This window comes from Tupaia chinensis, unplaced genomic scaffold, assembly GCF_000334495.1.
Source record: "Tupaia chinensis unplaced genomic scaffold, TupChi_1.0 Scaffold000159_1, whole genome shotgun sequence".
NCBI classification, from domain to species: Eukaryota; Metazoa; Chordata; class Mammalia; order Scandentia; family Tupaiidae; genus Tupaia; species Tupaia belangeri.
The window spans coordinates 7,468,065-7,484,951 of NW_006159630.1; the positions used below are offsets into that span (position 1 = coordinate 7,468,065).

General features: G+C 46.7%; 1 protein-coding gene and 1 long non-coding RNA gene across 2 annotated transcripts in view; one reads left to right on the forward strand and one right to left on the reverse strand.

Annotated features, from left to right (window-relative positions):
- LOC102471218 (uncharacterized) lies at positions 1–4,573 on the reverse strand. Its single transcript, XR_334157.1, has 4 exons — positions 4,501–4,573; positions 2,732–2,826; positions 1,520–1,683; positions 1–282 (listed from the first exon to the last, which is right to left on the reverse strand). It is a non-coding gene; the product is annotated as an uncharacterized LOC102471218 (long non-coding RNA).
- A 7,367-nt stretch (positions 4,574–11,940) lies between these two features.
- LOC102480363 (CMRF35-like molecule 4) overlaps positions 11,941–16,887 on the forward strand; it is a 15,889-nt gene continuing 10,942 nt past the window's right edge. The window contains exon 1 of the mRNA XM_014586687.2: positions 11,941–12,099. Coding sequence (XP_014442173.1) covers positions 12,060–12,099 — 40 coding nt within the window. The 5' untranslated portion in view covers positions 11,941–12,059. The remainder of the gene's footprint in view (positions 12,100–16,887) is intronic.

Below are 16,887 nucleotides of genomic sequence, written 5' to 3' on the forward strand. Positions count from 1 at the left end.
CAGAGGGAGGCAGCCCTGCCAGGGCCTTGATTTCTGTCAAGGCCAGCACCTTTCAGACTTCTGACCTCCCATCCTGGCAGGTAATAAAATGGGGTGTTGGGAGCCTGGGAGAGCCCCTGGGGTGGCAGTGGGGAAGGTCTGGGCCCCATCTGCTCCCCTGGTGATAGGCTGGTAAGATCCAGGGCCGGCCGCTGGTGGCGCTCTGAGTGGAGGACTGCCAGGAAGCCAGGGTCTTCGATGCAGCTGTTGTTACAGGTTTGCTCGGATCTGACATGATTGGAGCTAAACACGGAACAGAGCTTGGTGCCGAGGGACCTGCTCCACACCCCAGCCCTGGCCCCGGGGCTATGACGCTTCATCTCCGCACCACAGGTCAGCCACAGAGCTTGGTGCCGAGGGACCTGCTCCACACACCAGCCCTGGCCCCGGGGCTATGAAGCTTCATCTCCACACCACAGGTCAGCCGTATCTGTCTTCTCTTGTGCTGACATTGCCTTGTTTATAGAGAAACACCATCATTCCCCCAGGAAGGGGTTTGGGGTAGCAGGGTCTTGCTTGACATAGCCATGCACATATGAACCGTGTGCAGTGGGGCCAGCAGGTGGTGTGGTGGTTAAGGTGCTGGATTCCCACGTGGTTGACTGCAGTTCAAGTCCTGGATCCCGCAGCTTGAAAATCAAGCTGAGTCTATGCACGTGTGTGTTCAAAATCCCACGAGGAGAAGGTCAGAGAAGGGAATCCAGTGTGATCATCTGCAGTGGGGGCTACTTTCTCACTTTCCCTCTTACAGTCTCTCTCTGGTGAGTACGTGTGTCCTACGGCAAAATCAATACATAAATAAAAAGTGAAAAGTCGGGCATCTTGAGGTTCTAATTCAGGGCCAGCCAGCCATCGGCTGAGTCTCTGCCTTGACTGAGGCAGGCTCTGTGCCCCTGCTCTGCAGCGACGTGAGATGGTGCCGGGGTGGGCCATGGAGCCAAGGCCACTGGGAGTGCAGGTTCCTAGGAGCCCCTCCCTGCTCCCGTGACAGGTCCCCCATCAGGCTGGGTCCGCTCTGCAGGTGGACGGGGTATCCCACATGACCCTGAGGGGAGGCCCTGCCTCTGTCCTGCCCTGAGCTGAGCCTGCCCCAGCTGGGCCAGTCCTGCTCAGCTCCTCTGCTAAGATGGACTGACACCCAGGGAGGCCAGGCATGCTCTTCCCTCCAGTCCTTCCAGCCTCTGCGTGTGTACTCTCCAGTGTGTGCAGGGGACATGCACAGGTGCGTGCACACAGAGGCACACGTAGATCCCATGCAGGCCTGTGTGTGCACACATGTATACCGATGCACGAGCACAGACACAGGCAGCACGTGTGCACGTGCACAGGTGCACTCAAGCACACACACATGCACAGGCACACGTGTGGCCTTGGGCATATTTCAAGACTCCTCTCCATCCCTCAGGGAAGAGCGAGGAAAAGTCCTGAGTCCCCGAGGGGTCAGTGGGGGCGGGGTCAGAGTGCAGAAAAGAGTCCTTACCTGGGTAAACCAGCCCTGGCCCTGATTCTCCATGGTCAGGCCCGACTCACTCAGTCCCACACCAGGAGGTGTCAGTGTCGCCCACCCCGGACTCCTCCTTGGTCACATGATGACGATTTCTCTGCTCCTCCTGGGGGCACTTGCTCTTGTCTTCTGCCCTGAGCCTATGATTTGGACAAAGCTCTTGCAGGACACCTGTCCACCCTTTCACAGGTACATGTGGTCAGGGAGCCCCTTTGGCCACTCACCTGCCCAGCACAGGTGGAGAAATAGCCTGAAAACAGACATCTGCTAGACAGCTCCTTCTTCGACCCACCACCCAGGGCGCCAGGAACTCCTGGAGCACTGTCAGGAGCCTGGCCTGGGCCGAGCTTCTCTCACAGCCCCGCACCTCCTGCTCCTGACGTGTTTCTTTTGTCCTCACCTCTCCTGCCATATTCTCTGCAGGGCCCTAACTACCCCGTGCAGGGTCCTCTGCTCACCCCACACCCAACCAACCACCAACTGCTCACCCTCATTTTAGAGATGCTCGCCCTGGCCCCGAGGCAGCGCTACCTTCCCCACCAGCCCATGGTCCACGCTGCAGCCACAGGCTTATTTCAGAATCGCAGAGTTGGCCAGGCAGACAGCTTGGCCTCCTGCCCACGTGCACTGATGTCTGCACCCCTACACCTTTACCTGTGACGACGTTGCACAAAACTAGATGCACCCAGAATCACACACACTCACACTCATGGCAACATTCACGGGCACATTGGACGCTCACACACTCACGTGGACACATATGCTCGCTCACCTACATGCCATGCTTTGCTGTGTCCCCAGACCTTTGCTTGGGGACTCGTTGCCCGAGGTCAGCTCAGCCGTCTCTGGGGTGCTGTTCTGTCCCTACTCACTGTTGCACTTATGACCTGTGATGCCATTTTGGCTTTTGGGGTTTCAGAGCAGCTCAGGCAGGCCTGGGTGTGGGGCTGACGACAGCCGGCGAGCTGTGCCCTCCTCTGGCTACCGTTCCCCCCATACTCGGAGCTCACAGAGGAAGGTCGTCCTCTCGTTTCATGGTCGAGACCAGCTGGGAAGGCTTTGAACCATGCAGACCACCAGGGCTCCCTGCCCGACACGGCAGAGCAGGTCAGAGCGGGTTCTTCCACAAAGTTCCTCAGGGATTCATGTCTTATGTCTGTATATTTAGATATATCTACTGATACGTACGCATGCGTGTCTGTCTGTCCATCCATCCATCTGTCATCTGCTATCTCTCTAGATATCTTCTGCTTATTTATCTGCCAGGGTTGAGAATTAGTATCCTAGAAAACAGACACTATGTATGTTATTTATTTTTATTTCTTTCCCCAACACCTAATGCAGAAAACCCATCCCTCTCTTCCTCCCTCCATCCTGCTCTCCCCCTCTCCCTGTCCCCTTCCATCCCGATGACTAAGTGCACGGAAGAATGAACTGGCCCTGCCATTTTCCCGGCCACGTCTCCTTCCCCCAAGGACAGACCGCCCTCCAGGACGTGCCGGCTGAGTCCAGAGGCCACCTGCTTTCTATTGGCCTGAGTCATTATTTTTCAGTTTCTCTCATCTACTTCCTTTATTGTTATTTATTTATTTATTTTATGTAGCAACTTCCTAATCTCATGGCTGAGAACAAGAGTGTTGTCACTCTTTGGGAGTGTGTGTCTGGGTGATGGTGTGTCTTCAATGATCTGGGGAAGCCAAGGGCCAGGCCTAGCCAGGGTCCCACCAGCAGGTGTGAGTGAGGAGCCAGGGAGGTGCTTGCCAGCAGGACAGGGCAGGGGTGCAGCGAGGCTGGCGAGGAGAGCTCCTCCTGGGCTGGGCCTGGGTGGAAGGACGTGGGGAAGAACACGGTGGCAGGAACCACCCCCAGCCTCACTAGAGAAACTGCCCACACCCACACCAGGAATCTGTTCAAATCTCTGGCCAGCCATCGTGTCCTGAACCTGGCTCCGATGACTCCCTCAGGGGTCCTGAGTCACTCTGGGGCAGGGGCCCCACGTGGGGATTCTGAGGGAGAAGTTGTCTTCCTTGCTTCCTCCCTTCTCTTTGCGTATCTCTCAATGACTCTCTGCCCCTGCCTTCCCGCCCCTCCCGGCCCTGTCTCTGCTCCATCTCCCGCCCCTCTCTTCTCTACTGCAGCCCCTTCTTGACTTCGCTCTCCCTCTCGGCATCTCCTGGGGTCTGCCCCAATGCCCTTCTCTCAGGGACTCGCTCTCTGGGGACATCCCAGTGCACACTCTGAGGTCACCTCCATACAAACGATCACCCACACATCTAACCACTGGACCTCCAGATTCCATGCTGGACTGTCACTCCCAAGGACAAATGCCCTTTTCAGAGAGTCAGTCACCTCTTAGCAGCTCGGATGTGCTCCAAGTGAAATTCCTCGCCACCATCCCTCTAAAACAGGTCTATTTTTTCTTTTTTGCTAGAGGGTGCATGAGCTTGTCACAGAGAGACAGAGAGACAGGAAGAGAAGGCAAGGAGAAAGCACCCACCATGGGGAATGGCCACGCTTTGATCCTCTCTCTCCCTCCATTTGTGATTTTGGACACGGGCACATGCACATGCACACGCACATGCCTGGTGTGTTTTTCGGGCCACTGTCTGAGACTGAAACCATGTGGTCAGCTATGTGAGCTCTGGCTGCCCTAACACCAGGCCGTGAGTGGCCTGGTCTGTCTGCTCTTCAAGGAAGAAAGAGCTACTTCCTGAACGTCCACTGTAGGCAGGTGACCAGGAAAGGCAGGTTCCAGCTAGCATGGAGGGTCAGTTCAGCCCTCAACGCCTCTGCGGTGCTGTTCCCATGACCTGTGTGCCAGCCGGTGGCCAGCCCGTGCCCCAGACAGTGACCTTCCCCACAGCTCCTAAAGTCTGGGGTCTGAAGGTCAGTTCTTAGCATCATCAAGTGTTTTAGGACAGTCAGGGTGCTGATAAGGAAAAATGAGACCTGGAGACCTGGACTGGGATGGCTGCCAATTACTGGGGCCTGAGCCTCCCATCGCCTGGATCTTCTGCAGACGGGCGCGGGTCACTTACTAGAAATAACGGCTCCCCCGTCGAAGACGAGCCCGTCTCAGATGGCGCAGGCGCAATGCAGGACCTTGCTGCCCTCCGCGGAGCCTCTTCGGGCATCTTCATTTCAGTGCCTCGCTTTCATTTATAAGCTACGTGAACTTTATTGATTTACTTACGATTTTCTTCTCAAAACATTTTTGTTTTGATTTAAGTGCTCTGTCAGAATTGTGACAACATTTAGAAAACTAATAGATACAACGAAAAACTTCTAGTTCACTAAGCCTGGACTTTTTTAAAAAATACACTTTTTAAAAATTGTGTTTGTTATAACTTTGGCTAAAAGCCATTTCTAGTTGAATTTATAATTGGTTAAAACTTAACTATGGTGCTATAAGATTTCTTGTTTTGGGGGTTTGGCAAGAGTTTCAGTCTTACAGTTATTAATGGTTTAAGATGGGGGGGCAGGGGGACCAGCAGGTGGCATGGTGGTTAAGGCGCTGGACACTCCCACATGGTTGACCACGGTTCGAGTCCTGGACCTGGTGGCTTGCTGTCTCACTTTCCCTCTGTCTCTTTCTCTCTGTGTCTCTCTCTGGTCAAGTTAAAATGAATGAATGAATAAATAAAATTAAATAAATAATTCTTTTAAAAAAAAAGATGGGGGCAGGAGAGGTTTGTGGAAAAAAAATCAAAGTATGTTTAGTGTTATAGTGAGACATACGTGTGTGTATGTGTACGTGCGTGCATATGTGTACATGTATTGTGTGCATACATGTACGTGTACATGAGATTGTGTTTGGGTCTGTACTGATTTGTTATGTCCAACAAGCATGGAAAAATAACACCCTGTGGTTTATATGAGGTTAAAGAATATTCCATTTAAGTCTAGCTACAATCAATTTGCCTGGAACAAGGCTCCCGGCCCCGGTGAATGATACCATCCCTGAATTTTAAAAAATACCAAATGCATGACACCACTGTTATGTTAGGCATGGGCTGACTAGTCACGAATCCATCGAGATGTCTCATTTAAGAGGAAAGTGTGGGCGATCTTCCATCAACGGCCCCGAAGTAAGGACCAGATGTCAGTTACAGTTTCACTCTAGAAACCCCCAAGTTTCATGGGCCCAGAGCGAGAAGAAGGACCCAAATTAGGCAGGTTGATGATTTCATGGAGGTAGTCAAATCGAAGGACATCATTAGGTTATGATATGCGTGTAATCAGAGATATTTCGAGAACGTATGTGCTATGTAGGATCAATAATAGTATGTACTATGTAAGATTAAGATATAACACCTGCTTGATATCCATGTTGTATTACAGTTATGTTGACTAACTAAGTGATGTATTATGCATGTCTGCTTTATATGTGCATGCTTATAAGCATGGTGATAATTGAATGCATGATTATACATGTATGTACTATGTACTGTAATTCATTAATGTACTATATCATTTATAATGTGGAAGAGCAGATATGCACAAAGTACATAGGGGGCATAAAAAAATTGTTGCATTGGAGTTACTGAGGAGGCAGTTGATTTAAATGATTAGTATTCACGAGGAATAGTTTAATTAGAGCACCAGCTTTGGGTGCTGATGGTGGAGTATTCTTCTTCTTCCTTGAGTGCCCGGTGGAGAATTTTCTCGGTTTCTGGTTTACAAGACCAGTATATTGTGTATATTACACGGGTTATCATTTTAAAAGGTAGTCCTCTAAGGCGCTTGCTAGGGGCATGAGGACAATAATGACGGTGAAATATGGGACAGAGGCTACTTGACCAATAATAATGAAGGGGTGTTCTACTGGTTGGCCCCCAATTCATGTTAGTGTGAGTAGGTCGGCGGCTAGGATTCAGAACAGGCATTGACTAATTGGTCGGAATATTAGGCTGCGTTGCTTGGAGGTGTGGAGGAATGGAACAAAGGCTAAAATTAGAATTGATATTACTAGGGCTAAAACCCCTCCTAGTTTATTAGGGATTGATCGTAGAATTGCATATGTGAATAGGAAGTACCCTTCTGGTTTGATGTGAAGTGGAGAGGTCAGTGGATTCGCTGGTGTGTAGTTGTCTGGGTCTCCAGGGAGATTGGGGGTGAATAACACTAGGCTGGATAATAAGAAAACCACTCCTAGGATGTCTTTGTTTGTAAAGTATGGGTGGAATGGGATTCTGTCTGCATCTGAGTCGATTCCTGATGGGTTATTAGATCCTGTTTCATGAAGGAAGAGTAGGTGTACAATTACTAGTGAGGTAATAATGAAGGGTAAGATGAAATGGAAGATGAAGAATCAAGTTAGAGTAGCTTTGTCTACTGAAAATCCCCCTCACATTCATTCTACAAGGTCTTTGCCAATGTATGGGATGGCTGAGAGGAGGTTGGCGATAACTGTTGCTCCTCAGAATATTTGTCCTTAGGGGAGAATGTAGCCCATGAACGCTGTTGCTATGACAGCAAATAGGAGAATTACTCCAATGTTTCAGGTTTCAAGGAAGGTGTATGAACCATAGTATAGGCCTCAGCCTACACGCAGGAATAGGCAGACAAAATATATTGATGCACCATCAGCGTGAAGGTAGCAGATGACTCATGCATAATTTACGTCTCGGCAAATATGTGTGACTGAGGAGAAGGCTGTGGTAGTGTCTGCGGTGTAGTGCACAGCTAGGAATAGGCCTGTAATGATTTGCAGGATTAGGCAGATTCCTAATAATGAACCAAAATTCCATCAAGATGAGACATTTGAAGGGGCCGGAAGGTCAATAAACGAGTGGTTAATAATCTTTAGTAGTGGGTAGTTTTTTCGTATGTTGGTCATTAGGTTCTTGTAGTTGAATAACAATGGCGGCTTTTCATGCTGTAGGCCATGGTTAGACTCCATGTGAGAATTACGCCATATGTTCTATCTATGCTTAGTGTATTATTTGTTATTGGCTTTGTGGGGTTTTCTTCAAAACGCTCTCCTATTTATGGCAGGTTTGGGTTGATTGTGAATGGTGGACTTGGTTGTGGTATTGTTGTAGGTCAGGGAGATTCATTCTTGGGGTGGGTTGTTTTTTGGGTTTAAAAGTTTTTTTTTTTTTTTTTTTTTTTTTTAGGGGGAATATTAGTAGTATTTGGCTATACGACTGCCATGGCTACAGAGGAATACCCTGAGATCCGGGGATCTAATGTTGTTATTTGAGGCAGCTTGCTGTTGGGTACTGCTGTAGAGTTAGTCGTTGTTGTGTGAATAGTTGGGTGTGATGCCAATTTTGTTGTTAGTTTAAAGGGCTTGGAGGTTCGAATGTTATTTGATAATAGTAATTCGGGTTATTTCCATGAAGACTCATTGGGAGTGGTGTCTCTTTATGATTATGGTCACTGATTAGTAGTTGTAACAGGGTGGACTTTGTTTATTAGTATTTTTATTGTAATTGAAATTATGTGTGGGGTTAGATTACTACAGATAGTGCTGGAATTAGGGAGGTGGGAAAGGATAGGAGGCTTGATTTGTCTTGTTTTATTAGAAATTTTAGGTGAGGCTGCAAGTTGTATGTTAGAAATGGATTTTGGTAGGGCTATTTCTAGTCATGTTATATCTAGAAATATTGATGACAGGTTTCGGCTTATTTTTAAGCTTGTATGTGGGATCAGGCGGTGGATGACTATTGGGTAGTAACCTTGTATAGTTGAGAATTTGTAAAATGGTGATGGATGGTTGTGTTTTAAGTTGAGAGTAATTAGGTTTAGTTCTATGGCGATGGAGAATCCTATGATGGTTACAAATAAGGCAGTGAGTTTTAGATACAGGGGCATTGTTATTCGGGGGGTAGTTATTGGTATAATATTATTGGAGATTAGGAATCTTGCCAAGATGCTTCCTATTGCGAGACGTTTAACTGAGTTAATTAGAAGTGGGCTGTTTTCGTTGATGGTAATACTTGATGGGTAGCGCGGTTGACCTATGAGAGCATAGAGGGTCATTCGTGTGCTGTAGGTGGCCGCGAGGGACGTGGCGATGAGAGTGGTGAGGAGGGCTCAGGCGACGATGTATGAGGTGTTTGCTGCTTCAGTGATTAGGTCTTTAGAGTAGAACCCTGTTAGAACTGGTATGCCTGTCAGGGCTAGGCTGCCAATTATTAGGGCTGATGAGGTGAATGGTAAGCTTTTATATAGTCCTCCTAGTTTACGGACGTCTTGCTCATCATTGAGGCTGTGAATGATGGAGCCGGGGCATATAAATAGCAGTGCTTTGAAGAATGCGTGTGTGCAGATGTGTAGGAAGGCTGAACGGGGTCGGTTAATTCCAGTTGTTACTATTATTAGGCCCAGTTGGCTAGAGGTAGAGAATGCTACAATTGTTTTAACGTTGTTTTATGTTAGTGCACAGATAGCTGTAAATAGGGTGGTGATAGCTCCTAGGCACAGGGCTAATGATTGACTTGTCCTGTTTTGTTCCAATGGAGGGTAGAATCGAATTAGAAGAAAAATTCCTGCTACTACTGTAGTGTTTGAATGCAGTAGTGCTGATACAAGCAGGGGCCTTGGCACCTGCAAAACCGGGGATGGGCACTTGGGCACTGCCCGGAGGGCTCAGGGAAGCCTGCAAGCAAGAAAGATTGCAGCAAATGACAGAGAGGTGCCAGGATGGCCATGGCGAAGTGTGGAGGAGGCGCCAGGGGCTCCCAGCAGCACAGAGGACTCTGAGGCCTTGAGCCCTCCGTGTGGTACTCTACACGGAAACACACATCAGGTTTCAGCTAAGCCAGGGAACGCACAGCGCCAAGAGAAACCGTGATGCCAACTGTGGACTTGGGCGACAGTGAGAGTCAGTGTGGGCGCGTCCATCGTAACTACCGCGCCGCTCTGGGGGATGTCGATGAGGGGGAAGTCTGTGCACCCGTGAGGGTGGGAAGTGGGTGGGAAATCTCTTACTTCCTGCTCTGTGTTGCTGTGAACTTAAAAAATTCCAAAACAGATGATTTATTTATTTATTTATTTAAAATTTGGTCAGAGAAGGACAGAGAGGGAAAGGAGGGAAAGTGAGAAAGTAATCCGTCAGGTCTGGGACTCAAACCATGGTTGGCCATGTGGGAGTCTAGTGCCCTTAACCACCGCACCACCTGCCGGCCCCAAATAATTTATTTTTAAAAAGTTTCAAATAATTAAGCATGCTAAAATACAGCTACTATATTTTATCTGAAAACCACCAAGTGAGTATTAGCCTGGAGGACACGCCAATGACCAGGGAGACAAGGGCCTTGGTGGGCTCAGCAGCAGCTGTCTATGACATCTCTGAGCTCCACAGAGTCGATGGGAGCATCGAACAGAATTCCAGAAAGCACAGGGCAGGAGGACCCACCATGGCAAAGCACCATGGCAAGGTGAGCACCGCAGGGCAGGCAGCAGGTTCTGATGGGAAGAGGCAAGATTAAGATCTCAGGGCCAACTTTCTCAGAAATATTGAAAACCATACTGTCTCTATTGTTATAGAGTCACAAACAAAATTATAACAAATATTTTGAACATTATCTTTAACATGTAGTGTTTTGAAATTTCGAAGTTGTTTACTATTTGAAAATTTGAAAGTTTTTATTAACTGTCAAGAACTATGGAGTATGAGTAAAATTTTTTATATATATAAAGTAAATGTTTGCGTGAAAGTGTAAAAATAAATAAATAAATGACTGAAAAAAAAAATCCCACAGACAAGAGAGGTCCCTGGTTTCTGGAAAGACAGTGGAAGTGGTTACAACCTAGCATTTAGCACAATTCTCTTAATGACTGTTTTTCTTTTTTTCTTTCTTTCTTTCTTTTTTTTTCTTTTTTTTTTTTTTTAGAGATTTCTGTGATAGGGCCTGTGCACTTGCCAGAGATACAAAGAGAAACAGAGAGACAGAAAGTGAGAAATTACTCCCCGGGGGGATGGCTAATCCACAATCCCTTCTCCTCCAGTCTCCTCTCAGAATTCTGGGCATGCACATACATGCCCCCCACCTGTGTTTAAGCTGCTGGGTGCAGGACAAGAACCACTGTCGACTATGTGGGAGTCCAGCAATGTAACCATTACACCATCTGCTGGTCCCTTGTTTTAAAATTTTTTTAAATAATTTTTGCTGGACGGTGTGTACTTGTGTGAGAGAGAGACTGAGAGAGGGAATCGGAGAAAGCGCCCTGTGTGGGGAACGGTCAAGCCACAATCCTTCCTCTTCCATTTATCCCTTCTTTAGGCACATATGCACACACGCCTGGTGTGTTTCTCAACCACCAGGTCTGGGACTTAAACCAAGGGATCAGCTATGTGCGATCCAGCCATGGAGCTGGGCTGGCACAATTCTCATACTAACTTTTTTGGCTTGAAAGCTAAAACAGGAGGCCCAGGTGGGATTCTTTGAAACTGCCCCTCTCCTGTGGCCAGGATCAAATCCAGAAGGACGACATGTTCAGTGAGAAATTCTGGAGATCGGGGCCACCCTCCATGACATACAGGGACAGGGGCAGCAGTCCTATTTCATAGCCACCCGGAATCACCAATGACCACGGGCTGGTGGAAGCCTCACTGAGGAGTGGCCAGATCACAGTGTCAGGGCCGACTGCTCATTACCAGAGTGGGTGAAGAGAGGCTGGCACGCCGTGAATGACCACTGCTCCTCTCCACTACCACCAGGAAGGAGGGACAGAGGGGCTGTGTCCACTTGGTGTGGACAGTGTACACCTTCATAGTCTCTCCCAGGACCCTCTGTGCCCACGCAGCACAGCATAATCCTAAGAAACTGGGTCATGTGGACGTTGCCCAGAACAGGCTGGTGCCCTGTATCAAGGACATCTTGCTAGTGGGACCTGGTGACAAGAAGAGGCTGGCAGCTGGCTGCACTCTGAGACAGGGACACACCCCGCACAGATTCAGGGCCTGCCATATCAGAAGTTCCAGGAGTCAGTGGTCTAGGGCATACGGGACATGCCCTCGAGGGACAGGGACATCCAACACGTTGCTTCTGTAGCTCCTAACTCTGACTGAGCTGCCCACAAAACACAGGGAAACTGAACTCAGAGCCAGCAGGTACAAGGGAGACCCAGGGACCTCCAAGAAGCCATCCTTGGGGAGGGACAACCCACCAGGGCTGTACGTCTCTGTCCCTCCTAGTCCCCATTGTCAGCTTAGTGCTCCTCTCCTGGCAGCAGATCCCCAGAGCACCTGACCTCTGTTTCCTGGGATTGTGCCGGCTCTTCCTCCTCGAACCTGCTCCTTTCTCACACGAGCGAACCTGACCAGGCCGGGATCCTTTTCTCGGCACATGCGCAGAAGTTTCGACACAGCTTGCACCAGACACAGTGACGTACCTCCTTTAGAGAATGACACCCCTTTCCTCCTAATATATAAATTGAGAAGTAGCTGCTGACTTAGTAGGAAGTGGATGAAAGACTCAAAAAATCAGGCAGATTTGGGTGTTCACTTCTAAGTTTGGCTCCTTGAAGGGCAGTGGTCACTTGTCATCGACGAGGAGAGGGGACCATGTGGCTGCCCCCAGCTCTGCTCCTTCTCGTCCTCCCAGGTGAGTGAGGCTGGAGGTTTAAGGCCGTCAAATGGCAGAGGTGGGGGTGGGGAGCCTGTCCTGGGGGAAGGAGACGCGTCAGGGAAAATGGCAGGATGAATTCGTTCATCCACACACATAGTTATGAAATAAGATCGACCTTTGTGTCTGACAGATTGTATGTTAGGTGCTGCAGAAACAAACAAAAAGTAAAAATGAAACATCTCCTTTCAGAACGGTGTTTCTCAACCCTGGCTGATCTGCATGAACTGATGTCATCAGGGATGACCAATCGTCTCTGATGTGTTTTCTTTCTTTCTTTTTAAATAATTAATTAATTAATTTTAATTTATGTTTTATCACATTTTTATTGTACACATTTCCTTTTCCAATACAAATACCATGCATGTCAGTCAAAACAAAATAGGTTCTCGTATCAGCTATACGATATGAGCAAATAGGTTCTCATATTTTGTCCTTTAACCATACCTTTACCCACTTTTTCCTTCCCCTCTCCCCTCCCTCCCTTCCATATTAAACTTTTTTCCTCCACATTTTATTCATTCTCAAAAGATCTTAAATTATGAACAAAGCGGGACCAGCAGTTAGCGTAATGGCTATGTCGGTGCCCAAGATCCCGAGAGGAGAATGGAGGAGAAGGGGTTGCGGCGTGGCCATCCACCCGGGGGATGACTTCTCGCTTTCTGTCTCTCTGTCTCTGTCTGTCTGTCTGGCGAGCGCACGCACCCTATAGCAAAAACCTCTCAAAAAAAAAATATGAACAAAGCTAGAATCTAGTGACAAGTGCACTGTAATTGTCTTCTGAAACAATTTTTTTCCCTCTCTTCATTCCCCCTTTTACTAAAGACAGGCATAAACTAACTTATTTGCCAAATAAATAAAGAGAGGTATAAACTAACTTATTTGCCAAATAAATAAATAAAATTAGGTTCATTTGCACAAGGCCCCATAAGAATTCAATTTCTGATGCAAGGCAACAGATAATACTATTGTATTATTGAACTTATGAAATAACTATTCTGCCACAAAATAAGAATGCTCACAAATATTTTCCAATTGCAAAGGGATCAGGAAGGAAGAAAAGTTTATGTTTCAATTTTAAAAAATATTTTTTTTAACAAATTGCTGAGCCCAACAACTCGAGAGACAACAAAAGTCCTTAAATTTGGAAGGCAAAGCATAGAAGAAAATTAGTAATGTTTTAGAAAAAAGTCATAGAATTCTATTTCTCCAGTTCGGTCTCATGTAATCCCCCTTTTGTTGAATTTGCAGTGTTACTGTGGTCTGACCTTTCCGTGAGCATTCATTATTATTGATATTTCAGAACTTGTCCCTACCATTAAGTTGGCCTTTATCTTGGTCATTTTTTGTTCTCTTATTTGTCTGACTTTAGTTTTCCTGGTATAGCACTCCCTTCAGAATTTCTTGAAGAGCTGGTCTGGCGTTGGTCAATTCTTTCAGGTTTTGTTTATCTGAGAATGTTTTTATCTTTTCTTTCTATATGAAAGATAATCTTCCCAGATACAATATTTTTGGTTGAAATTGTTTTTCACTTAACGCTTTGAATATATATTTCCATTCTTTCTTTGCTTGTTTTGTTTCTGATGAGAGTTCCCATGTCAGCCTGATGGGATATTCTTTGAAAGTAGCTTGATGTTTTTCTCTTGCCAATTTTAGTATCTTTGTCTGTGGTTTTGGTCAATCTGGCTGTGATGTGCCTTGCAGAAGATCTTCCTGGGATGATTCTATGTGGGGTCCTTGGTATTTCTTGGGTCTGGATGTTTAAATGCCTCTCTAGGTTTGGAAAGTTTTCTTCCAGCATTTCATGGAATAAATTATCAATGCCCTGGTTAGTTTCTTTATCTTCTAAGATACTGATTATTCAGATGTCTTGGCATCTAATGGTATCTAGTATTGCTCATATATTATTCTCATTTTTTTTTTTTGGTTATTTTCTCAGACTTTTTGGTGAAGTTTTCTAGGTTAGAGGTTCTAAACTCTGCATCTGAGAGTCAATCTTCTGTGTGATCTAATCTGCTTTTAATACCTTCAAGGGAAGTTTTGATTTCCTGTATTACAGCCTTCATCTCTAACAGTTCCATTTGATTCTCCTTTATGGTATGTATTTCCTCTTTCATATCATGGAAGAACTTTCTCACCTCTTGAAACTCATTGTCTCTTTTCTCCTGCATCTTTTTTTTTTTTTGAGAGGTTTTTGCTATAGGGCGCATGCGCTCGCCAGACAGACAGAGACAGAGAGACAGAAAGCGAGAAATTACCCCCCAGGGGGGATGGCCACGCCGCAATCCCTTCTCTGTTCTCCCCTCAGGATCTTGGGCACACACGCGCCTGGTGAGATTTTTAAGCCACCGCGTCTAGGATGGGAACCACGGTCGACTATATGGCAGTCCAGCAATATAGCCATTACGCTAACTGCTGGTCCCTGGAGTTTTTTGTCTCTCTTCTCTTGCATCTCTGTCAGCTTTGTCACTATGAGTATCCTAAATTCTTTATCTGACATTTCCATGAGTTCCATTGTACTGTCTGTGGATGATGAAGATATCCCCAAGGGGAGAGATATTTTCTTGATTTCCCATATTTATTGTACCTTTAAGGTGGTGGCTTCTTGACATGTGATGGATTATACATTTATTCCTACCTTCTTGGAGTTGATTCTGAGTGTTAGAGGCGTGCAGAAGGAGATGGCCTGCGATTTTTCTGTTGTTCCGTTTCCCTGATCCTCATCAAGCAACCTGCACTTTGGTTCATGGAACTGGATCTCACAAGGGCCTCACAGTTTCAGGGGAATAGGGTCACCTGGGCTGAGCTGCGGGATTTAAAGTATTCAGACGTTTTGCTTCTGTGCACCTGACCTGCCCAGACAATGTGTGGAAGGTGAGAAGCAAGGTGAGAAAGTCAGTTAAAGAAAGGAAACAAAGGGAAAATGACAAAAAAATAAATAAAATTAAATTAAAAGGGAAAAATATTTTAGTTTTTAAAAAGGCAAAAAAATGAGAACCACGTGGTGCACTAATGTGCTGTAAGGAAGGGGCAGAGCTAGGCCCACATCAAATGCACATGGATTCTGAAATTAGCAAGAGAAAGGAGAGGTCAGAGACAAGAGACAGTACCTACAAATTAAAAAAAAAAGTACATATATATAAGAGAGAAAACTTTTGAGAGAAAGAGAGAGGGAGAGAGGGAGAGAGAGAGAGACAGAAGGAAGACAGAGACCACCCTATTTAACTTTTTGCTGGGTGTTGGGCTGGAAGGAGGAGTTTGGGGCAAAGGCTTTCTGGCTAAAGGGACAGGGCTAGGTCAACCTCAGATGCAAATGGATTCTGGCTTTTTGTTGGGTTTTGGACCAGAAGGAGAGTTTTGGGGCAAAAGCTTTCTGGTTAAAGTATCAGGGCTGGGCCCACCTCAGATGCACATGAATTCTGGCTTTTCACTGGGTGTTGGGCTGGAAGAAGGCTCTGATATATTTTCTTATGTATTTTCTTGTTGGTTTTTCTTCTGTTTTCCAACCTTTGAAAGATTCAGGACACAGGGAGAGGTTTCTTTACTGTAAGAACAGTAACACATCAATCATGATGGAAGACAAATGGCAACTGACCCCAGGCCTCCGTGTCAGGGACACTGGGCAGCAGTGGAGACCCAGCAATCAGGAGAGCAAGGTCTGTGTGCAGACATGGCCGCCGCCCTGCAGCCATGGTTCTTGTGCAAGAAGTGGGCTCCATGATGGCACCCCCAGTGGGGGCATGGTCATGCCACAGTCCTTTCTCCTCCAACTCTCCATCCTGTCAGAATTTGGGGCATGCACACACATGTACTTAGTGTGTTTTTTATGCTGCTGGGGCTGGGATTCAAACCAAGGTCAGCCACGTGGGTTCCAGCTCCTGATACACAAGGTTTAACCACCATGCTATGGTGCTGGCCCAAGACTCTATCTTCCTGTTTAAATAATTATTTATTTAATTTTATTTATTATCATTATTATTTTTTAAACTTGCTGTAGGGCTCAGGCACTCACCAAAGAATGACAGAGAGAGAGAGAGAGAGAGAGAGAGAGAGAGAGAGAGAGAGAAAGGGAGCAAGGTCTGCATCTTGAACTGCAGTTGGCTATGTGGGAGTCTAGCACCTTAACCACCATGCCACATATTGGCTCCATGTTTTTTCGGTTTACCCTGAGAGAGAGAGAGAGAGCGAGGAGAGAGAGAGCTAGTAATATAGCACCCCCAGTAGAATCTCAATAATGATCCACCCCTAGCTTGAGCCAGCCCTGATGGTGGGCACTCCTGTGACAATGCAGTTGGGAGGTCTCTGGACAAGCACCCGCAACCTTCCCATTTTGATTCAAGTTTTGCTCCTGTGCTACTATCCAGTCCCCTGGAACCTCTGAACTTTATATCACTGGGTGAATTAGAAACAGCAACAGCAGAATTGCAGTAAGGCATGGGCCGTGCCGACCTCGCCTGCTGGCTGGAGCAGGCTGTCCGCACTCAGCCCAGGTGTGCATTCCCTAGGGAGGCGTCCTTCTCTGAGTCTCTTGTATTGTCTTTGTTAGGGTAGTGTTAGAGATACCATGAAGTAAATCTGGCAGACTTCCACATATTATGTTCTGAAATCAGAACATAAATTTAACAAAGGAAAGTTTCTTTCTTTCTTTCTTTTTTTTCTTTATACTTATTTTCTAAACGACGTCCTAAATAAATAGGTACTTATTCACTCTCTCAGAATAGAACCATGATCACGTGGTCCTTAATTTAAATAAATGCGTGGGCTTTT